Source organism: Chionomys nivalis, chromosome 4, assembly GCF_950005125.1.
Source record: "Chionomys nivalis chromosome 4, mChiNiv1.1, whole genome shotgun sequence".
NCBI lineage: Eukaryota > Metazoa > Chordata > Mammalia > Rodentia > Cricetidae > Chionomys > Chionomys nivalis.
The window spans coordinates 68,508,393-68,531,185 of record NC_080089.1 but is presented as its reverse complement, the minus strand read 5'-3'; the positions used below and the strand labels follow the sequence as shown (position 1 = coordinate 68,531,185).

The 22,793-nt window shown below is 44.7% G+C and overlaps 1 protein-coding gene across 1 annotated transcript in view; it reads right to left on the bottom strand.

Moving 5' to 3' along the window:
- Rora (RAR related orphan receptor A) overlaps positions 1–22,793 on the bottom strand; it is a 730,196-nt gene that overhangs the window by 168,292 nt on the left and 539,111 nt on the right. The window contains exon 2 of the mRNA XM_057766319.1: positions 21,578–21,607. Coding sequence (XP_057622302.1) covers positions 21,578–21,607 — 30 coding nt within the window. The remainder of the gene's footprint in view (positions 1–21,577; positions 21,608–22,793) is intronic.

The window sequence follows — 22,793 nt, the reverse complement described above, 5'->3', positions numbered from 1 at the left end:
TTCTGGGAGGCTCACGGGTCAGCTAGTCCAGTGTGGGCATCAGTGAACAAAGAGACCCTGCCTCAAGACAGACAACTGAGGTTGCCTTTGGATTTCACGGGCAGTAGCAGGCGAATGGCACACATGGGAGCAGGGCACTAAAGGGACACTAAGGAATGAGCTGGAGCGCTCTGGGTGAAATATACAATGCACTCTGCATGTCGATGAACCACAGCATGGCTACCTTCTCTACTCTTCCTCCACACTTCCTGTGCTTGATTACTGGTCCATCTTCATCCATAGTCGCCTCCAGGGGTTCGCAGTGGAGCGTGGGGAAGTAGGACCCACATGAAGTCTTATATTACACACCTGTGCACTTTTCTATCTTTCTGACTTGCTTTGGAGGATGAAGGAGGAAGAAGAGGAGAAGGGAGGGGGAGGAAGAATAAAGAAAAACAGAAAAAAAGAAAAGTATATGTGTGTGTTCTTATTTATGATACGATAGATCCTAAAGGCATATCAGTGAGTCACTAGGGCCAGGGGAATTCCTGAATTTATAGATGAGATGATTCCTTAATATATATCCAGCAGACCAGAAAAGCTAGTTTTGAAATGACAGGCAGGAGAGAGGACCCATTTTTTGGGGGGCTGGCCACCCCATAGAGGACACTAACAGGACAAAACCCTTTGGTAGGCTTTTGATTTCTTCATCTGTTTCTAACAGTGTATGTCATTTCATTTTAAACAGAGGGTTGGTCTTTGTAGAATTCTTAAAAAATGTCTTTTCCCCAATTGTAAAAAATTAGTGTAAATGTCAGCTGAGTCCTCTGCTTGATCTGTAAGTGGCTGGTATATGAAAAAGGGGCAAAATCTTGTGCTTAAAGGGTTTGGGGTACAATGGTAAGCAGGACTCTTCTTTCTATTTGAAGGAAATTGTTCATATTTTCACTGCGGTGTTTGTCATTTCAATGTCGAGACAATACATCATTGGAGCGACGTTAAAGAAGTCCCTTTAACGTTGGGTCCTTGCCCAACCCCTCAGCTGTGTTCACTCGTTTGAGCCTTGCTTGCCATTTGAGACTCCTGTTTGTCCCTCATAGAGAGTTCATCTAAGCCAGAGGGGAACCATGCTGGGACCCTCCCTGCTGCATGGCGGTAGCAAGACAGAATTAGAGACATCAGTCCGGGACTTCTCACATTACTTGGGAATAGTGTTCGGTAAAGAAAGAGTTGATTTGGGGCCACGCGGCCCAGAATGAACACCCGACATGCAGTCACTGGTCTGGATTTAGAAAACTGCGTTGTTCCCCAGAGGGTAGACTGCTAATGAGTGTTTTAAAGGACAAGCCGCAGGTAGCCTGAGGGAGTGGGAAAGAACCCAAGTTTTGAGGGTTCTGGAAGCAAATGGAACTGATTCAGAAGAGGCCAGTACAGTTCCCTGCAAAAATGTCCTCAATCACATAAGGGATGCGAGCGCTACCAGATTAACACTATCCACTCAACACTCAAAGGCCAGCTTTTATGACCGTAGGAACTGAGAAAATGCTCTAAAGCAAAGGCAGAGGAGGTGGCTCTGCAGGGCTCATTGCTTGAGTTTGAGCCATGGAACCTCCTACAAAAAGTCAGACTCAACAATTGCATATCTGTGGTGCCGGCACTTCTACAGACAGACGGGAGGCGAAGACGGAAGACTCTCCCAGAAACGCACGGGACAGCTAACCCAGGGCACACAGCCCAGCAACAGAAACGAGATGAGAGACTTTGCCTCCACAAGGTGGAAGGCAAGAACAAATTCGCAGAAGTCTTCCTCTACCTGCCTGCCACATGTGTGCCTTGGTACACACACACACACACACACACACACTTGCCCGAATTCACACACACACATATGGGTGAGTGAAAACATGTTTAAAAGATCCCAACACAAGACTACATGAGAACTTACACCCTTCTGCTACTAGAAATGAAGGTCAGGAAACCTTATTATAAAAAAGGAATTTTGAACTGGGCGTACATACATGTAATCCCAACACTTGGGAGCCCGAGGCAGGAGAATCATGCATTTCAGCCTAACACAGTCTGTATTTTGGAGGAGTCTACAGTCAATCTCCCAGTCTGTGTTATCTCATCCCAGATTCCTGGAGTCTTTAACTCTAATTAATAAATTGGTTTTGAGAACAACCACATGACGGCCATTGCAAACCTATCACTGTTAAGTAGTAATTATTACTATCAATTATAACACCAGCCTGCATTCAGATTCCATCCATCGTCTAATTTTGTTTTCCTCTTTCAGTTATTAGCTTAAATCAGGATCTAAGCAAGGCAGGGTCAAGAGGATGGTACCCAGTTCTCACCGTCTTCTAACTATTTCTTCCAGATGCTAATGTCACAGGTCCAGATGATGCCAGCTTTGTTAACACTAAACATTTGGTGATCTGAGATGTTTTTCTCTATAAGTCAGATATGGATGTAGTGAAAGGCACGGAACCGGAAGAACTATCGAGCAGCACTTGAGGGTGTTTCCCAAATGTGTCAGTGATTCTTAGCCGAGTATCCTAAAAAGACTTGTTCAACTTAGCATTATCTTGTGGAAAAATCTATCTGACAAACTCTTAACAGCCTTGACTTTACCGCAGATAAAAGCTGCCCTTTCTAGAGGATTGAGCAGCTCAAGGACAACAGCCAACATTTCGAGTTGTAGCTTTATCTGGACTGGATAGATAGACAGATAGACAGAAGAGCAACAAGGGGCTGCAGCACAGTCTAAGTTAGTTTTCAGTGTAGGCATCATCTAGAAGTTCTACACTGATTTGGACTTTGACGTCCTGTGGCAAGGAACTCCTACGCTCCTATGCTGCTAAACCAGGACTCTTCGGAAATAGATCAGGCAAGCACTGTGATTTATTCCCTGAAATCCTGTCTTATAACACCAGGCTATGTTTTGTAACACACAGCAGGAGGAAAACAACAAACAAACAAACAAACAAACAAGTAAGTAAAATACTATTCAAACCCAAGTTTTGCTCCTGTACACTTGGGATCAAGATCTCAGGACGTCAGAGTGGCTCCTGGCTCCATGGACAGGGACAGAGGACCTGTCCCACTCCTTGGGAAGAACGGGAGGCTTTCCAAAGTCACACATTTCATGAAAACAGAAGCATTTTCAGACTTGTGTTTTCTTGGACACCTGCCTAGTGGCTGGAATCCATAAGGGCGTGTAATTGACAGGCATGTGAATCACTCGCAGAAATCCTGGCACACACACACAAAAAAGGAAGTTTGTATTTTTTTTTTTCCAAGCTGCCCACTCCTCCCCAAAAGTTAAGGAGCCAATTCTTCCTGTTCATTGAAAAATCGCAACTGCTTTGTATTTCGGCTCATTAGCTCCCCTCATATGCATGTATAAAAGCATTCCCGTAAACTGCACTCTCAGCACGAGTGGTAAAGCAGAGGCTCCCTTGCACAACGCCTGCAATATGTGATCGGATGGGTGGGGTTGAGCATACTCCATGTAGATTAGATTGTTTGTTTGATATCGGCTGTGTGGGATTCCTCTTCCCTGAGTGAGACACGGAGATTTGGCCCCCTTGAAAAGCTGCTGTGTTCCGGGGCCCTTGTGATGGTAATACGCAGGGTGGACTGATCCAGCTGCCAGTACCATCCAGAACAGCTTGGGAATCCCTTTCCCAGGGCCTCAGACACAGGGAGCTCCATAAAGAATGGCCAGGGGATTTTTCCCAGGGAGCAGCTGTTGAAACTATGTTGCTCTCAGCCCAGGCAAAGTGTTCCACAGTCCATGAATTCTCTTTGAATAAAGGCATGGACCACCTGAATGGATGCTGCTATCACCCTGAGAATGTCTCTCTTTGCAGGGCCCGAGGCATGGAAACACAACACTAGAAACTCACAGAGGTTTCATCCCATTTAGATCAGCCCCGATTCCATCTGAACCCTAGAGGTTCAGACATTGAAATTTCAGCACCCGTGAAACTGGAAGCCTTTGTCCCTGACCTGGACGGCACCTGGGCTTCTGGTCCCCGGGAAAATAGGCATATTTTGGACTATGGAAATCGCAGGGATACCTTAAAAAAATAAACAAACAAGCTCTGGAATTATAATGTTGTATTTGTGGGGCTGGTGAGATGGCTCAGCAGGAGGCTGAGGATCTGTGTCTGATCCCCCAAGCTCACCATGGGAAGAGAGAACTGACGCCTGAAAGCAATCCCTGCTACCCTCAAGTATAATAAATACAATTTTAAAGTCGTAAGAGGGATGCTGGGCAAATGCCTTTGAATCGTATGGAAAAAGAAACACTCCATTAGATAATACTTCATGAAGATAGCGTAGGGTTATTTTCGTGTTGTGGGGTTCCCATGCTCAGAAGTCAAATGCCATTAAACTACAGGCTATGTCAGAAATTGGCCAAACAAAATGAAGACTCATCACAACTTTGCCATCAACTATGGCAGAGAGGCTTGCTCAACAGGACAAGCGAGGGACAGGACCAGTAGCTCTCAATGATTCCCATCTGACAGTCACAGCTGCTCTTATACTCGATTCTTCCTTTAGTTATAAGGAGCCGCTTTACTAAAGATCTACCCCAACTGCTAAACAGAAAAGCTGTGTCCACACATGGGGTCTGTAAAGAATGCTTTTGGTGGTTTATCTGAATCAGAGGACAGCAGTAGACAGACAGACAGACAGAACTTGCAGTGTGTGTGGCTAGTTCTTTATAGTCATTCTTTGTTCCTGTGTGAATCCATTGTACATGAGCCACCGTTGTCGGACATGTGTTATTTATTTTTTATAATTGAGAAAAATGTGTTAACATGCTGGAATGTCCGTGGGTAGAGAAAGAAAACATTTTATGGGCTTGTACATATATGATTTATAATGCATACATCCAGCACCAGAGATCCTAATGAAAACCACTTATTCAACAGAAAAAAAAAATCCTTTTGAATTCAGCATTTTTTGACTTGGTTATGCTGTTATTCTGAGGCTATGCACATGCTGCATTCACGGAAGCCTTAGCTAAGCAATGAAATGTGTGTCATCTTAACTAAGGAAATAGAGCTTTCAGGGCCATTTCTGCCCTTTATAGTGAGTACATGGTATGCCATCCAAGTCCTCATTCGCCCAGCAACTAGAAGCTTCATGGCTAAGGGTGCATGACTGAGTTACCCTGGGGCTTTATCCTCAGCTAAGGAGAGCTGCCTGCCCTGCCCAAGGTTTGGTGCCTCCCTGTGTACAGCTGCCACCTGCGCATGGCTGTTGCACAGTGAGGGCTGCATCCATCTTGCACCCACCTGGAACCACATCTGCTCTTCCTCGGCATTTCCTCAATCTAGGTTGTCACAACATGGCAGTTGGGTCCTCCCATCCTGTTTCTTCCACTCCTCCTCATGGTCATTTTTCCTAAGAGTACACCCTCCAATTTCAGAATTTCAGCATCTCTTCTCCAGGGAATTCGATGCAGGATACACCCATCTATTTAAAGATGCTGGGAATTGTGATGCCATTTAAATTTGATCGTGATAGAATCTCCTTGGTTCAGGCTGAAGCAGACATAGCTCAACTTTGATATCTGGGGGGGGTCGACGTTTTCCAAGTCTGGAACTCTACTGTGGGCTCCACGTATGGCTATCATACACAGGACAAAGCTCCGCTGGCTCTGTTTGTGTTTCATTGCATGCTAACTCCTTTCTAGAACTTTCTCTTGTAACTGTGACTCTGGGATAGAATGACTGCCAACTCACTGACCACTGGAGTAGTTTAAGCTCTGGGAGAAACAGTGAAAATGGGACCCACATGGGCCATTTTGTTCACGAGAAATCTAACCTAAGAGAAACACATCAACAGGCTCTCAGGTAAAGTAATTTAGGGCAATAAAAACATATTCTTCTAAGTGATACTGTCCCCAAGTGACTCCCATAATGAAAACGAGAACATCCTCCCGTCTTTCAAATCACCCCAGTTATAGGCAGGGTTAGGTAACTAACTCGGGCAATCAGGACACAGCAAATCCTTTTATTGTCTACCCATCAGGAGTTGACTTTGGGGGTGGGTGGTGCCTTTAAGGGGGGAGGGGTGGTGGTGTTTTGTGTGTGTGTCTGTGTGCATGCATGCCTGTGTACCTGTACGCCTGTGTGCACTCATGAGAGTGTGATTTGAGGACAAGCGATTCCTATCTAGCATTGAGATCTCTAGGTTGGGCTGCCTTCTAGAACAGTCTTTACCTTGCTTGCACGCTGCCCTGTGAAATTGTAGCAGACAGTGGGAATAGCCTGGAACCCATTCCTCTCACTGTAAGTTACACTCCATCTCAGCAAGCAGAAGGGATGAAAGAGGGTACCACAGACAATGACTACCCCAAATTCAACGTTGGAAGCCCCAGAGATCAACTTGTTTCATCCTGTTCATTTTTGCTGTGAATAGATTTCTAATGAGAAAGGAGTTACTAAAAAGCTGAGAAAACCAGAATTTACATCTTCTATGAAGAAACCGATTTTATGTGACAGGCAAAAAAACAAAAACAACAACAACAACAACAAAAAAACCATTTAGTTCCTCTTACAGTAACTGCAAAGTGCTTTTTGACCTTGGAAAGAAAAAAAAATCAGTGTTAAGAAAGAATTGGTTAGGTCATTGCCTAAGGAGGCATAAAGGCCACCAGGAAATAAATTAAAATTAAAATAGATTCTTTTATTGGGTCATGTCTCATTCTCTCACTTATAAGCAAGGTTCCACTCAAGGAATTGATCCTGCAGGGGATAATTTGGTTCCTCGTATTTTCTTGGTTCAAAAAAAAAGTTATAAACAGAAGTAGGTAGTGAAGCTAACGCATGGTGCTTAAAGAATATTTTAAAAAGAATTCCAAGGACAAATCCATAGGAACTGCGGTTGTTTAAGGCCACTCACGAGGTTTTGTTTTTTTCTGTGTGGTGTGTGTGTGTACATTTGAATATGTGTGTAATGCATGTGTGGGAGGTGTATATGTTGTGTGTGAGTACACACACCTCTGTACATGTGCAGGGTCTGGAAGTAGAGATCAGTTGTCCTGCTCTATCACTCAAGCCCCAGTAATGCCCCTGTCCTTCCCCCATCCACCCAATAGCACTGGATTACACACATAGCCAGGCCTGGATTGTTCATTTGGGTGCTGGGATCTGAACTCAGGTCCTTTTGCTTGCACGCAGGAGCCCCCACTAAGCCATTTCTCCAGCCTTAACAACAGCTTTGAAAACACCAGTGTCTGCTAAATCAAGACAGCATGCATATAAGCCACACCAGACAGACATAAGGATGCTATCTACATAGTCTGACCTTGAATAGGAAATTTACCCTGAAATTCAATTAAGTAATCTGGGGGGGGGGGGGTGGTATCAAAACGTCTACTTCAGAAATGGCTTAACATTTTTGGATCACTTTTTCCTCTCCAGACCAGACAAAGATAGACAATTTCCCTTGACAAAATACTCTACCTCCCATTCTTGGAAAGGTCAGCCAATTCTCTAATAGGGAGCTTCCTCCTTCACAGTTACACACTCTGATGGGAACTGAGAATGTTGCTCTCTCTTGCAAATCCGATCACTTTGTTACTAGAAACCTCTCACCAGTTACAAAAACAAACTTGTTTCGGCATTTACGAGGTCACTCCCCTCCCCACAGATAATAACAGTCATAGCGCAGTCCATCTTTAGAAGGATTTTTAGATGCTTTGGAATCTCAGGATGCGATGGTGACTTCACTATGGTGAGACACTGGTGAGACGGAATACTGGAAGCAATGAACTTAAGCTAAGACTGAGGTTTATGAAGTCTTTAGGGGTAGCATTCATTGCCAAAGTAAGAAGATGTAAATCTGATAACACTATTTCAAGTAATAGACACATTATTTTCCATATGTGACAAGGCTATTACTATTTGTTCTAAATGTGTGGGGAGAGGGCCCGGCCATACATACATAAGAGTGTAGATATACACAGACAAACATTCTTAAAAATCTACATATGTATATTCTAATCTTCCTTTGTTCCCTCCTATCCTTCCTTCTTCCCTCCTTCCCTCTCTCCTCCCTCCCTTTCTTGTACATATCCACATGAGTATGACACAGGGTACTAGAGACATTGTTGCACACCGTTGTGCTTGTTTTGTGACATGGTATCACTTTAGAGTCTTGGCTGGTCTGGAGCTCACTATTTAGAACACGCTGGCCTTGAATTTGTCGATTCCCCAGTCTCTGCCTCTCAAGTATAAGATGAAAGGAGTGTGCCAGCAGGCCTAGCTAGAGCAATTTCCCCCCTTCCTTCTTGTTTATCTTGACTAAGGAGACAGAAGCAGCAATTGCTAAATGTAAGGATGTTTTAAAAGTATTTGGTCTCAGAGAAGAGAATTCACTCAATTTGTGTTTGTTTCGCTCTTCTTGTAAAATTGATTGTATTGTGTGTATCTGAGATTCCTAATACGGCATTCTGGTGTTCTTAGAGAGTAAAATATTTACTACACTGAAGCAGTTATTTGAGGCACATTCTCCGTCTGCAGTCATTCTGAAAATTACCAGCCAGGACTGATCTTTGCAGTTGGAATATGCATACGAGTGCCACTCGCTTTGGTGTTCTCCAGCATTCACATTGCGAGCCACATCTGATGCTCTCCAGTGTGCACACTACAGTCACACCCAGTGCTCTCCAGCATGCACACCGCAGTCACACCCGGTGCTCTCTCCAGTGTGCACACTGCAGTCACACCCGGTGCTCTCTCCAGTGTGCACACTGCAGTCACACTCGGTGTTCTCCAGCGTGCACACCTCAGTCACACTGGTGCTCTCCACACCCGGTGCTCTCTCCAGTGTGCACACTGCAGTCACACTCGGTGTTCTCTCCAGTGTGCACACTGCAGTCACACTCGGTGTTCTCCAGCGTGCACACCTCAGTCACACTGGTGCTCTCCGGCGTGCACACCGCAGTCACACCCGGTGCTCTCTCCAGTGTGCACACTGCAGTCACACTCGGTGTTCTCTCCAGTGTGCACACCGCAGTCACACCCGGTGCTCTCCAGCATGCACACCGCGGTCATACCCCGTGTTCTCCAGCGTGCACACCTCAGTCACACTGGTGCTCTCTCCAGTGTCCACATCGCAGTCACACTGGTGCTCTCCAGCATGCACACTGCGGTCATACCCCGTGTTCTCCAGCGTGCACACCTCAGTCACACTGGTGCTCTCTCCAGTGTCCACATCGCAGTCACACTGGTGCTCTCCAGCGTGCACACCGCGGTCACACCCGGTGTTCTCCAGCATGCACACCTCAGTCACACTAGTGCTCTCTGGTGTGCAAACCGCGGTCACACCCGGTGCTCTCCAGCGTGCACACCGCGGTCACACTGGTGCTCTCCAGTGTGCACACGGCAGTCACACCCGGTGCTCTCTACCATGCACAATGCAAGCCACATCTCACCACCTAAAGATTTACTGTCTGACAACCCTACCGCGAGGCCAATGTTTCAGATGCAGTCTGTCACTAACAACTTTATATGGCTCTTTCTCTCCTGCACCGCTTGTTGAGAATGCCTGAGCACTGGGATGCCATGTCGGAGGCAGATATGCCCAGTGCTGAACCCGGCAGAGAACTGCTTTATCATTCCTTATGTTAAATAAATCAGAGTACAGACAAAAGACAGGCTGCTAGACTATATAAACACCCCAAACTCTGTTCATCTCCTAATTGCCACATGTACAAAGAAGTTATGAATATATATAGTGTAATTAACACAGAATAAGATACAATTTTTATATGTATGTTTATGTATGTATGTGTGCCTATTCCTGGGTCTGACGGTGTATGTGTACAGGCCAGAGTCAATATTACTTGAAACCCATCAAGTAGGATAGGCTGATTGGTTAGTGAGCTCCAGGGGTCCCTGTTTCCTTCTCCCCAGAGCTGGGATTATAAACCTGTATCAGGTCCACCTCGCCTTTATTATTATTTGATTCTTCTTTATGATCCTCCCTTATGGCAGGAAGGTGGCTAGTTAATAGGAAAAATCAGAGACCAAAGAAACAAGATCACCAGAAACCACTGAGTTGGTTGAGTTGGGGCTGGATTGACAGCAGCATCTCTTAGCCGCTCTGCTCTCCCGGGGACTCCCGACAGTCTAGTTTTCACTGCAGACGAACATGTCCTCAATCGACAGAGATCAATTCATTTCCCGCGCCTGCCCGACAAGCTAAGGTACCAATAATGCCTTGCACGGGGTGTTAGGGGACATAATCAAGTGGATGGGGACTCATGTCAGTTAGACTTTGTCTTCTTAAAAATCAAGAGCACCCGTGGTAACAGAGAAGTTTTAACAAGGAGGAAAACCCTAGACAGTTGTCTCGAGGTTCTTTGCTGCCGCTTCAAGGACAACCAGGAAAAGAACTTCTATTTGAGGCAGCTTCATTATAAAGTCATTTTTAATAAGCAATCTTAACAAAGAGAGGGAACGCTCTTGTGGAGAAGCCCTCCAGGGACCCACAGGCTGCCCACTTAAGTTATTAGGAAGTTTCACACGAGGGACCAAACAGCTATTTCGTTGGCCTCGGGGGACAGAGTTCAGTTTTCGCCTCATCTCTAGGGGCGCTGGTGTGATCCCATCTAGGCACAGCATGGACTGGTGACAATCAGTTATGACAATGCCCCAACTGGGTGGGGAGGGGAACTGGATTTTCAGTTTTGTCAACACAAAAGACATGATGTAAGGGAGACAGAGAAATGAACCTAATATACTTGGTGATGCCCAAAGGAAGGGCAGGGGGTAGACATGCCTTGCCAGGACCTTCCTATTTCTGAAGAGCAACCATAGAAATCCATTTTAGGCAAAGGAAGAAAAACCTGCTGTGAGAAAAGACTGTAGTTCCCCCCATTTTTTCCAGTTGTTTGAGGGAAAGATTCTTCGTGATGAAAAGGGGCTAACCTGGTGCATTTTCCTTCATCTACCTAAGATGTGAGCAAGATTTGGAATCTGGGGTTCAAATTTTTATCAAGCTATTTGTAGCTGAGTTAAAAGGGCTGGAGAAACAGAGGTTCCCAGTGTATCACAGAAGCCCTGGCCAATTAGCCCTGGGATGAAAGCAAGCAAGGAGAACCATTAGCCATGGAATTCAAAGTGCATATGTATTTTTTAAGCTTTAGGGCTCATTCCATGCCTCTGATTTTAATGACATGGCGAGGAGTGGCCTTACAATTAGACCTTACAGTTGAGACAGAGGAAAGGGACCGGCTCTTTCTGTCCTGTCAGAATAGTCCATCACAAGCACAGGCAGCAAAGAAGCTTCTAGCTAAGGACCAGGGTTCCCCCTGAGCTCAGCGAAGGGGCCGAGGCAGGCAACATCTGATTCAGATGATGCTAAGTGACAAGGTGGGAAGACAATGAATGTTTCTGGGTCACAGCATTTCCCCATGAGTTCCGTAGCTCCTATTGGTCATGAGAGAAAGGAAACCTCCACGTCTTCCCATTGTCCATGTCTTCCTTGGTAACAGTTGACTCCGGTCACGTGGGTCCACATCTTTGTCCGCAGAGCAAACCGACCTAGTGATCATGCCTATGGCCATGGTTTTAGACAGAGCTTGGGTCACCACCTGTGGGCTTGGCTCACAGGTGTTAAAACACTGTAGGTAAACAAAAACTCAGCCCTGTATTTGCTTGCAGCACTTTCGCTGTAAAGAATCCCTCAAATCAGAGGGGAGGCAAGGGGTGCTAGGGAGATAGTTAATCAGTCAATAAAGAACTGGCCTTGCAAACATAAGGACCTGAGCTCAATCCTCAGAAGTCTCATAAAAAAAAGTCAGACATGGTGGTATATGCTCCCAGTACTGGGGAGGCAGAGACAGACAAATCCCCAGAGCTTGCTGGCAAGTCAGTTGTGCCTACTTGGCAAGTTCTAGGCTAATGAGAGAGTCTCAAAATTCAAGGTGAGTGGTGCTTAAGGAGCAAGGACCAGGGTTACCCACTGGTATCCACATGCACACACACACACACACACACTCTCTCCTGAAGGAGGTGTAGAGTAAGTGAGGAGACATGGAGGGGACCCCGGGTGAACTCGCTACACGGGGCCTCATGCAGTTCTAAGCAATGATTAGAAGTTATGAGCGGCTCTGCTAGTAAACCTGCCTGCTTCTCCCTCCCCTGCCTTCTTATAGGCTTCGGCTCCTGTCTGCTGTGCAGCCTGTCTTCTGCTTTCCCTAGGTTCTGGTATGAAAGTTCAGATTTTTCCATCATAAAATCTTTTTACCCCCAAAGTGAAAACTGCAAATGCGAGGTGTATTTATTAGCTCCTTTTTTTATTTTTTTTATTTTTTTTTATTTTTCGAGACAGGGTTTCTCCTTAGTTTTTGGTTCCTGTCCTGGAACTAGCTCTTGTAGACCAGGCTGGCCTCGAACTCACAGAGATCCGCCTGCCTCTGCCTCCCGAGTGCTGGGATTAAAGGCGTGCGCCACCACCGCCCGGTTTATTAGTTCCTTTTACTGAGTCTAAATCACAATCTATCACATTTTAGCCCCTTTCTTGTCGACAATTTATTTATTTATTTACCAGTTGTTTGTTTACTTGAGACAGGGTCTCGCTAGGCACCGCCAAGCCTGGCCTGGAACTCTCGTCCAGGCTTGCTTCAAACTGTTAACAATCTACCTCCTTCTCCTCAACCCTCTAAGTTCTTAGAGCACAGGTATGTGTCACCGTGCCTGGCTCAACTTTTCTTTTTAATAATTACACTTGGCTGTTGACTAAGACATTAAAAGCTAAAATTAATGCTTAGGTGGTCAACACAATAAAAGATGAAAGTAGCCATCTTTGCTATATAGGAGAAATATTTGCCCAGAGACGAAAGCGGAGCAAATAGAGAGCAGTCTATTAGGAGGGCACCTTGAGCCACCGAAGGCAAGAGGGGAATTAGCTTGGAAATAAAAATCATAGTTGCAACAAAGTGGAGATATGGGCAGCAATTTTACTCAAAAATTGGTGTAAAGTTTTAGTGTTATTGCTTAAGTCAGTATAGAGTGATGGTGTTCTCCACGTTTCAAACACAACTGAATCTCTACTTCTTTTGCATTTTCATTCCTTGCCTGCAGAGATTACAATCAAGATCAAATCCTAAATTCAGGTAGGATTAAGCATCAGCAAAACCTAATACTGTCTTTTTAAAAAGATTTACTCTACTTTTAATCTCGTGGATGTGTGTGTGTGTGTGTGTGTGTGTGTGTGTGTGTGCACGGGCGCGCGCGCTCTGATGCCCACAGAGGCCAGGGGGGACTATCTGATCATCTGGAGCTAGAGTTACAGATATGAGTTGCCCAATATGGGTTTGGGGAACCCAACTCCAATCCTCTGCGAGAGCAGTAAGTGATCTTAATCAGCGAGCCATCTCCCCAGCCCTGTAGCGGCTTATCTCTCAGATACCTTCCACTCCCCAACTACTCTGCCTTGCAAACTCGTTTGCTTGGTTGGGTTAGGCTTCAAGGAAACCACAGTGTGTGCTGAATCACACTGTCTGTATGGTCATCGGATGTTCAGCATCCACAATCAGGTTGAGCCAAAAAAGAATGCGTACTCTGCACGGCACTGACAATGAAAGGCTTTGCTTCAGCGAAAGATCAGTTCGTGCCGTCAGCCGTGCACGTGGCTAAGTGGCTGGGGCTTTAGTTCGACTTGAAGCCTCCGAAGGGCTGTGCCTGTGCCTGTCATGGGATCAGCTGAGTTGTATGAACAGTGATATTGACTGTTCAGCATCTTTGAAGGATCAGGTTAGGAGGTTAAGCAGATGAAACATGATCCTTTTAACGTGGGAAGGCTGGATAGTTGCCAGCAGACCATCTTGTTCCCATACAGCGGGTATAACATTCTCCTGTCATGAAATAGGTTGGCCCTTCAAATGGAAAATACACGAAACAGTTATATCATAAAAAAAAAAAAAAAACAAATCCGCAACAACAATGAAACCAACATCAGGGGCCTACAAGATGGCTCAGTAAGTGAAGGGGATAGCTGCACAAGCCTAACAACTTGAGTTCAAGCCCCAGGTCTTCAAAGGCGGATGGAGAGAAGTAATTGTACAAAGTTATCCTCCAATGTCTACATGTATGCCACGGCACACATGCCTGTACATAGACATTATGTGCTTGTACACACATAATAACAGTGAAAAACTAAAATAGATAATGATTAAGAAATAAAACCTCAGACAGTTATCGCAATAACTATGTTGTGCTTAGTTTTCTTTTCTGCTATAGAGTGAGAGAACTACTCTAAAGAGATGGTTGGCTTCAGACCCTTTAAATCCTGCGCCCTTGGGGGCATGTTAGTGTGTGTGTCTTAGTTTCCAGCTTCGGAGCAGGAATGGCCTACATCACAAAGCCATGGCCATGATGAAACACATGAGAATTTGTGAAGGGCTCTACAAAAGGCCTCTCACCAAATGGCTCAAAGGATGGGTCGCTGCCCATACTAGACATGCCAGCATGGCTCTCCCCTATGCAGAAACAGGCAGTCTCATCTGGTTCGGAGTCTGGGCTCTGCCCATGACCAGCTGGGTGAGTAAACAAGTTTTTTGACTCCTTTAAGCTAAGTGATTCATTCTTTGGATCCATCTTCTTATCTAAAACTTGTTGCAAGGGCGAAAGTCAATGGAGCTCATGAGAAGATGAAAGGAGATAAAGACAGGCAGCGTTAAACACAATGTGCAGTCTGGGAAGGGCTCATCAGTGGTGCACACCACGGCCGGCTCCGCTCTCTCTCTCCTGTCCCATTTTCTCTTTTGTTCCTACATCTGGTGTGTGTATTTGTGTGCGTATATGTGTGCTTGCATGTGAGGAGGCCAAAGGTCAACACCAGCTATCTGTCCTCCTTGGCCTCTTCCCATCTTACTTTTTGAGACAGAGTTTCTCTTTGAACCAGGAGATCACCAATTTGGTTAGACTGGCTGGCCAGGAACCCCGAGACACCCTCCTGCCTCTGTCTCGCCTCCACCAGGATTATAGGTGTGCATGGCCATCCCTATTTTTTGTTTGTTTTTCTTTTTAACACATGGGTGCTGGGAATCTGCACTGAGGTTCTCATGCTTTCATGGCAAGTGCTCTACCCACAGAGCTTCCTTCCAGCGAAGTTCCCAGCTCGCTCTCAAAGTTCAGCCCAATCATGAGAAAGAGTTTCTTAAACATGCAATAAATCATCAATCACACACCAGTACCTTGCAGGTCTGATCATTTTGTTTTCTGACAGAATTTTAAAGAGTCAGTTACTACCTCAACACACCCTTGGAACCTATGCTATATATGAGACAGTGTCCTGATTTTGTCAATTTGAGACGAACTAGGGTCCTCTAGGGAAGGGGCACTTTAATTGAGAAAATGCCCCTGTTGGGTTTAATTTGTGGGACTTATTGGTTTTGTGGGACTTATTGTTGATTAGTGATGGATGTGGGAGGGTCCAGCCCACTGTGGGCCATGCCACTCTGGGGCAGGTGGTCCTAGGGTATACAAAAAACCAAACTGAGAAAGCTATGGGGAGCAAGCCAGTAAGCAACCTTTCTCCATGGCTTCTGCTTCAATTCCTGCCTCCAGATTCCTGCCTTGGGCTCCCTCCCTAAGTTCCTTCATGATGGACTGTGATTGGGATGTGTAAGCAAATAATACCCTTTCTTCCCTAAGTTGTTTGGGTCATGGTGTTTTATCAAAGCGATAGAAAGCAAACTTGGATAAAAAGGAAGACAAAAGACTTTCCTTCTAAAGTGGTCACGACTCTGGAGTCTACTAACCCAGAAAAGCCAGCACCAGGAGGTCTAGGTGGAAATGCATGGCGGGTAGAGCTCCGTGTAGAGCATTTGACAGCCGATGGAAACGCTGAACTTTCAGCTTCTCTGTGGTCTTCGCAGGTCCTCGCCCTGAAGTTGGGTTTTAAGACTATGAAAACTGTCTGCTTTGGGCGAACCCTCAGGGCCAAGTGTAGTCCATTTATTTTTAATATGATGGGCCACAGAACAACTTGGGAGGGTGGAGCTCTGCTCTAGCCACACAGACTGCCTCTAAACAATGAAGTCATTTCCAGACTCTTTGCCAGACACTTGGCCTCTTTTATCCAGTCACTCTTGAAGGGAGTAGGTGGGTATTGTTCAGACTGAGAACAAAGGGAGACAAACAATAGACAGTTTCTAGGGTCCCAGGTGAAATAATTGAAGTTACTTGATTGTTCCTAGATGTTTGGATCACAGCATCCAAATCCTGTATAGAAGGCCTCCAATTCTTTTCTTTTCTGCTACGCTCAAGCTAAACTTGCTTTCTGGTCATGAGTGGAACCTTCTGGAATGGCTGTCCTGATTTTTGCACCTTGGGTTGTTTCCTATTACTATGCTCCTGCTCCCCATGTCTTACTCCAGCCCTGTCTCTTATTCTATGGAGTCTTTGAGGATAAGGACCTGCCAGCACAGAGCAGATAGCCTTGTGAGGCATGAGCATTTGCATTTTGGTCATTTCCCATGGTTATCAAGATTTATATATGGGATGGCTAATAGCTCTAGCAATGAACCTTCCCGTTACTTTATGAGCATGAACTTAAGATTTTTTTTTTCTGGATAATTTGTCAGTGAGCCAAGTGACGAGAAGAGAGGCCCACTAAAAGAAGGCTCACGTCTGTCTTAATGTCCTAATGAAACACCTTGTCAGCAATTGAGATTAGAATTGCTGGGAGTCAAATGGGTTGACAAGGTAGCCTTAACTCTACCATCAAAGCACCCTCCAGTAGTCTTGCCAAGAATGGTGTCTGCATTTTAGTGCTCTGTGAGCGAGCCTCAAGTTTGAGGTTGCTGAGAATCTACAATCAAAGAGTGGCTTCCAGGAAAGGAAAACAAATTAGAAAATAGGCTTCTTCTGGTTCTTGGTTCTTCTGAGTAGATTGTAACAATTGTGACAAATTGTTGGGTATATTTTGTGGGATTTACAAAGACCCAAGGAGGGAAGATTGAGGCCTTAGAACTCATTTTCTTTAAGTCAAATTCAAAGCCACATCTCTTGGGAGTAAAAAGTGAATACAGGGCTGGCTGGAGAGTTGGGTCAGTGATTAGGAGCATTTGCTGCTCTTGGAGAGGACCCAGGGCACCCAATGCTAGATTCCTAGCACCACATGGCAGCTTACAACTCTAATCCTGGGGAACCCAAAGCTATCTTCTGACCATCATGGGCATGAGGCACACGTGTGTGTATGTGTGTGTGTGTGTATACAGGCAAAACACTCAAACACATAAAATAATAAAATATAGATAAATTTAAAAAGGTGAATACATTAATTTATTCTATTTTAAATGATTGCAATAAACACTTTTTAAAGGGACATAAGAGATAGCACCTAAAAGGAATATTCAGATTTTTGCTAAAATATTTTGACTGCGGAGAATCAGAATCTATTTATAAATAATACAGTGCTTTAATAATTTACTTTAGGTGTTAGCCTGTTACAGCCAAACATAAAAGGATGTACTAACTTATCTGCTAGCAGCAATTTGTGTTAATACTAAAATATTTCTGAACTATTTGGATATAATCTTTCTGTTGGCATTGGGACGGGGAAGGTTGTATGAAAAATTGACAAACCAACTTGGTCTATTGCATGCTTTCTTTTCCTTTTAAATTTCTATTTATGTGTATGGGTAGGTTCTCTCTGTGTATATATCTGCCATGCGAATGCAGGTATCGACGAAGTCTCTAAGAGGATGTTGGATCTTCTGAGCTGGAGTTAAAGGTGTAGATACTGGGAACCAGACTTGGGTGATCTCGAAGAGCAGCGCAGTCCTTGACCACTGAGCCATCCCTCTAACTTCCCTTCCCATTGCAGGTTTTTAGCTCCGTATTTGGCATTATGCAACATTTTAGTAAAGACAGAATTGTTCAAGCAGAACTAGATTAAGAAGTCAGAAATGAAAGACCAGTTGTCCTTGACAATTAAAAACCCCAAATAGCAATTGATTCCAAGAAGAAGAAGAAGAAGAAGAAGAAGAAGAAGAAGAAGAAGAAGAAGAAGAAGAAGAAGAAGAAGAAGAAGAAGAAGAAAGATATTATCTACTCAGTATTATTTTATCAGGAAAAGAAACCAGAACACTCCTTCGAAGCAAACAAAGCATAAGCATTCTTGCAAGTGTCCAGCCAGATCTATGTCCTGTGTAATCACCATGAAAACGAAATTGAAATTCTGCACCACAGTGTGAAATTGATCTAATGTCCCTAGCCCACAAGTAAAGATGTTTTTCCATGTTCCCATTCTACAACCTAATGCTATCAACAATTGCAAACCATTACAGATGCAAGAAATTTTCAACCAATTTGGGCATGATGACTTAGCACGAGAAACCTCCAAGCTTTCACTTTTTCCCCTGAGTCGACCAGCCCGACATTTAGGCATCCTTCAGTGTACGGGAGAACCCGAGTCTCTAAGGGACTTCCTGGAGGCTAGTATTCTCATGTCCTTTCATGAAATTTGTGGATCGGTTTGCCCCAAACTGTGGGGTGTGTGTGTGTGTGTGAGTGTGTGTGTGTAGAGCGCATGCTCACACCTGTCTGAGTGTCACAATGATTCAGGTTCACTTTATAGTTCTTCCACCTTGGAGTGGTACACATGTGACGTGACACACTGGTCTGATGATACACTTGGCAACTACATATATTAATTTGTAAGTTGAACAATCTCTTTTGGAGGGCAGTTAGAAATCCCTGATTGAAATCACTAACTCAAGGTGACTTGGGTTGTCAACTATCATATAGTCAAGGCTTGGCCAAGGTTTCCAGAACCCTGGCTAAAAATGAAAAACTTGCACTAGTACAGAAATGACTTCATATACTTCACTGGTAGTGAAACTTCTTGAAGAACAGATGTCAAAAGGAGTTAAGAGGAGCTGAAATTTAACAACTTAAAAGAGAGAAAGAGAGAAAAAAAACTGCAAAGCACTTTAGGACGATTCCTTTTTCAAGGAAAATCCTGACAGAGTCTAAGGAAGAAATCATTTGGGTGATGAGTATTAAAGAAAGAACTGATTGGTTTTCTTTTCCTGCTGTGGGCCTTGTGGAGATGCTAAGACCAGAAACATGAAGAGCTACCTGTCAAGCTGCATGACAAAAGCAATCTAGGTTCTGATGACACAGAGGACTTCCACACTCAAGCACCTCGAAGAGTGAAATCTCTTCTGACACTCACAGTCCTGTGTCCACAGCCTGAGTGCTATTCTTTCCAACTTGCCATGGGGATATTTTATTTTGGGGCATCTCCCCCACTCAGAAAAGTTAAACATCATCTTAACCTTCCCCAAACATCCTGACATCATCTGACCTGAAACTTTTAGTCAAGGTCACTTAGGAGCTTTGAGTTTTTCTACAGGTACTTCATGCTTAGTAAGTCTTCCAGGGTGTCCAACCTGCAACCCTCAGGCCTCATGAAGGTCAGGGTAGCTATAAAATGAGGCCCAATGCAAAAACACAAACTTATTTAAAACAGTTTGATAATGACTCAGTTGAATTGTGAGGTTTCCAAGTGTGAACGTGGTGGATGGCAATGTTGTGTAGAGGGGTCAGAAGGCTGGACACCCCAGACTGACTCTCAAGGTTAGAAAGAAATCACTATTCTGGCTGTCACTTTTAAGGTTAACAGAGATGAAATTCTCTAAGCCTTTGAAGAAAGGCCTACCTGGTTAAATCATCTGTTATTAAATTATATTTTCCCCTCTCTAGTCACCACTCTTAGGCTGTTCCCTAAAGCCCTCCATGGATTTCTACATAGGCCCATAAGTTATTTTCAGTGATGGCAACATCTCGAATGTCTTTATTGATGGACTGTCTATACAATACCAACATCTGTGGCCTCTGCCTTCTGTGACATCATCATTTGAGATATGCTCTTCATATCTAACGGAGTTGAACTGGGTTTTGTGGTCTGCGTATCTAAGAGCCAATCCACAATGCAACTGTCTGCAGCTTTCTGTATATGGCTAAGTGGCGAGAGGTCCATACCCCAAACCACCATAAACAGTAGGCACAATCAGCAGGCCCTGCTTGGGAGCGGCCCAGGACGGAGCTAGCAGAAAGACTGGATTACTTACCACCTCTAGAGTGGGTCCCTCCAGGCCAGGGACGAGCTCATGGGCAAGGCTGTGCAAGGAAGCTCTCTGTACCATGCCTGCCCTGCGGATATACAGAGGACTTCAGTGGCCTGCGCTGTCAATCTCTCAGTCAGCATGAGCTCAATTATGCACCGACAACAGCAAGAACAACAAGAACAACGACAGAACAACCCCCAAAACTAAGGGTCACAGACTCGCCTGATTGAGGTGGGGGAACAGTGACTGCAACTGTGGAGGTGCCATCCTGACCACACATCACCTAGCTTGGGCTGGACCTTCCGTGGTATTTCAAACAAGCAATCCCATAGAGAGCTATGAGAGCCATGTGGAGGAACCGTAAGACTGGGCCCTAAATGTCAGGCAGCTTCTCATTACAAGATACTTCTTTTACTTTAAAAAAATAAAAATGATAATTCCTTATTTTTTTTCTACAAATACAGAAAGACAGACAGACAAACCCAAGAGCAGATTTTGAGAATCAACTGAGGCACAAGTGAAACTATTTTGATGTTACATAGATATTGCTCCCCCCCATGAGTCACGTGGAATTAAAAAAAAATGTAAAAAGTTGATTGAAGAAAAATGTGGGGATATATCCTTGTCATTTCTCTGTCATGCAAAAAAAAAAAAAATAGATCCAATGCTGGCCTTAGGAAGATGCCCGAACACATCTCACAGGTAGCATCTTTCTGTGGTCTAAAATACCCATCAAACTCTAAAGACTCCATTCATTCAAAGCCTAAATAATATGCTGGTCAACTACAGTGAAGGTTGACTGCTTGCATCAGTGATACAATGTTTTATCCTGCAGTTCAAGGCTCAGTCAAACATCACTGCTCCGATTGCAGATCACAGCACCTTCCTCTGTCATGAGTTGGTAAGTTGATGGTGGGATTTGAGTGAGGCTGTTGGTGAAGGCGATTGACCCTGAGAAGTGGGATGATTACAGAGGAAAGACCCAGCACACAGTTCCACACCAAACTATCAATGCCGGTTGCCAGGGCCCCCACGGAGCGTGTCATGGTTGTGCAACAGCGCCTCTATCCCCTCAGTATCTCTGCTCCACAGACAGAAGAACAAAACAACCTCACCTGTGAGCTAGTGGGAAGGCAAAGGAGAGAGAAGCTTAAAGAACTCAGGGCTTTCTAGAAACTCTTCTAAGAAGGATCCAGAATAAGAGGTGAGCAATAAATAACTGATCCTCCTGGCTAGGTTTTGTGGTGTCTCTAAAGATTTGTGGCTTGGAACACCAGAATTCACCAACTTATGCCTGACCTCGCTCATCAACACACACTCAGTACGAACAGGTGGAGATGTGCCAAATCCGACCACTACAGGTTGAAAATATGACCACTATTGACCATGAGACATTGGCTTATGCTCGAAGGGCCACAGCAGCCAGACATATGCGAATTCCAACTCTTCAGAAAACTTGGGACAGAAACAAAATGCATTACTTACATGTGTGTGTCTTCTTCGTTACTGAGATCCCTGGAAGAGAAGAGAGAGAGAGAAAGGTCAAGAAAGGTCCCGTGAGGATCTCTGGTCGTAGGGCATGCAGTGTGTGCTTGAAACATGCCACCTGCAGCCAGTGACGGAGAGCTGGGCTTGGTCACAGGACATACTCCAAAGCCTTGAATTGTGAGCTCACTGACTCTCTTCTCAACTAACTGCATGGCTGATAGCTCGGTCAGCACAGGGCTCCCGTGCTCACCTTGCAAACACAAGAGTTCAACCCCCCAGAATCCATGTTAGAAAATAGTTGTGTTGGCGCATGTTTGTAATCTCTTTGCTGAGAAGACAGATGAGGACACACCACTTTCCTGGAACTTGCTAGCCACCCAGCCTAGCTTAATGAGCGGATTTCAGGTCAATGAGAGACCATAAGTGGATGACATCTGAGGAACTCTTCCCGAGGTTGTCCTCTGACTTCCGCCCACATTTGCACATACATGGACCTGCACATACATGGGCACCCCCATTCAGGCATGTGTACACATATGTATACATACATGGCATAGACAGTAGTGAAACGGGATGAAGAACATGAGAAAAAGCGCATTGCTTCACTATCAAAATGGAAGGGGTCATGGGACCAGGCAGGCAGAAGGCACAGAGAGCAATGCTGACCCACTCTGACAGGAGTGAGCTGCACGGTGGAGCGATTAATTTGGTACAGCCATTGATTCTGAGTTTCCTTTTTAAAGAAAATATTCCTTCCTGCTCACTCAAAGCATAGCTTTTTATGGTAAAGAAAACTACAGCTACACATACACACATACACACACACAGTGTTATTTATGTGTCTCTGTTTGTAAATGTTCATCGGGGAACGATAGCTAACTCTCTACAGAGAGCATTGATATGCATGGTGGGAGCACAGAGGATGCATGAGTCAGCTCCTTAGATGTTCCCAAGATGATTGACAGGTGACAGGTGACAAGCGGAACTAAGTAGTAGCTGGCAAATGGCACCGGTCAGAGAGAATGGTTATAAGCTTTGACGCAAGCAGTCCGCGCTCAGCTTCAGAGTATCGAAGCTTTAGAACGGCTCTTATGCTTCAGCCTTCTAGGGCTAAAGAGGCTCAAAACAATCAAACTGCTGAAAACATTTAACTTGTGACTAAGAACTCTGTGGTAAACCTTGAGTTTTTTTTTTCTTTCAAGTTATTAAGAGA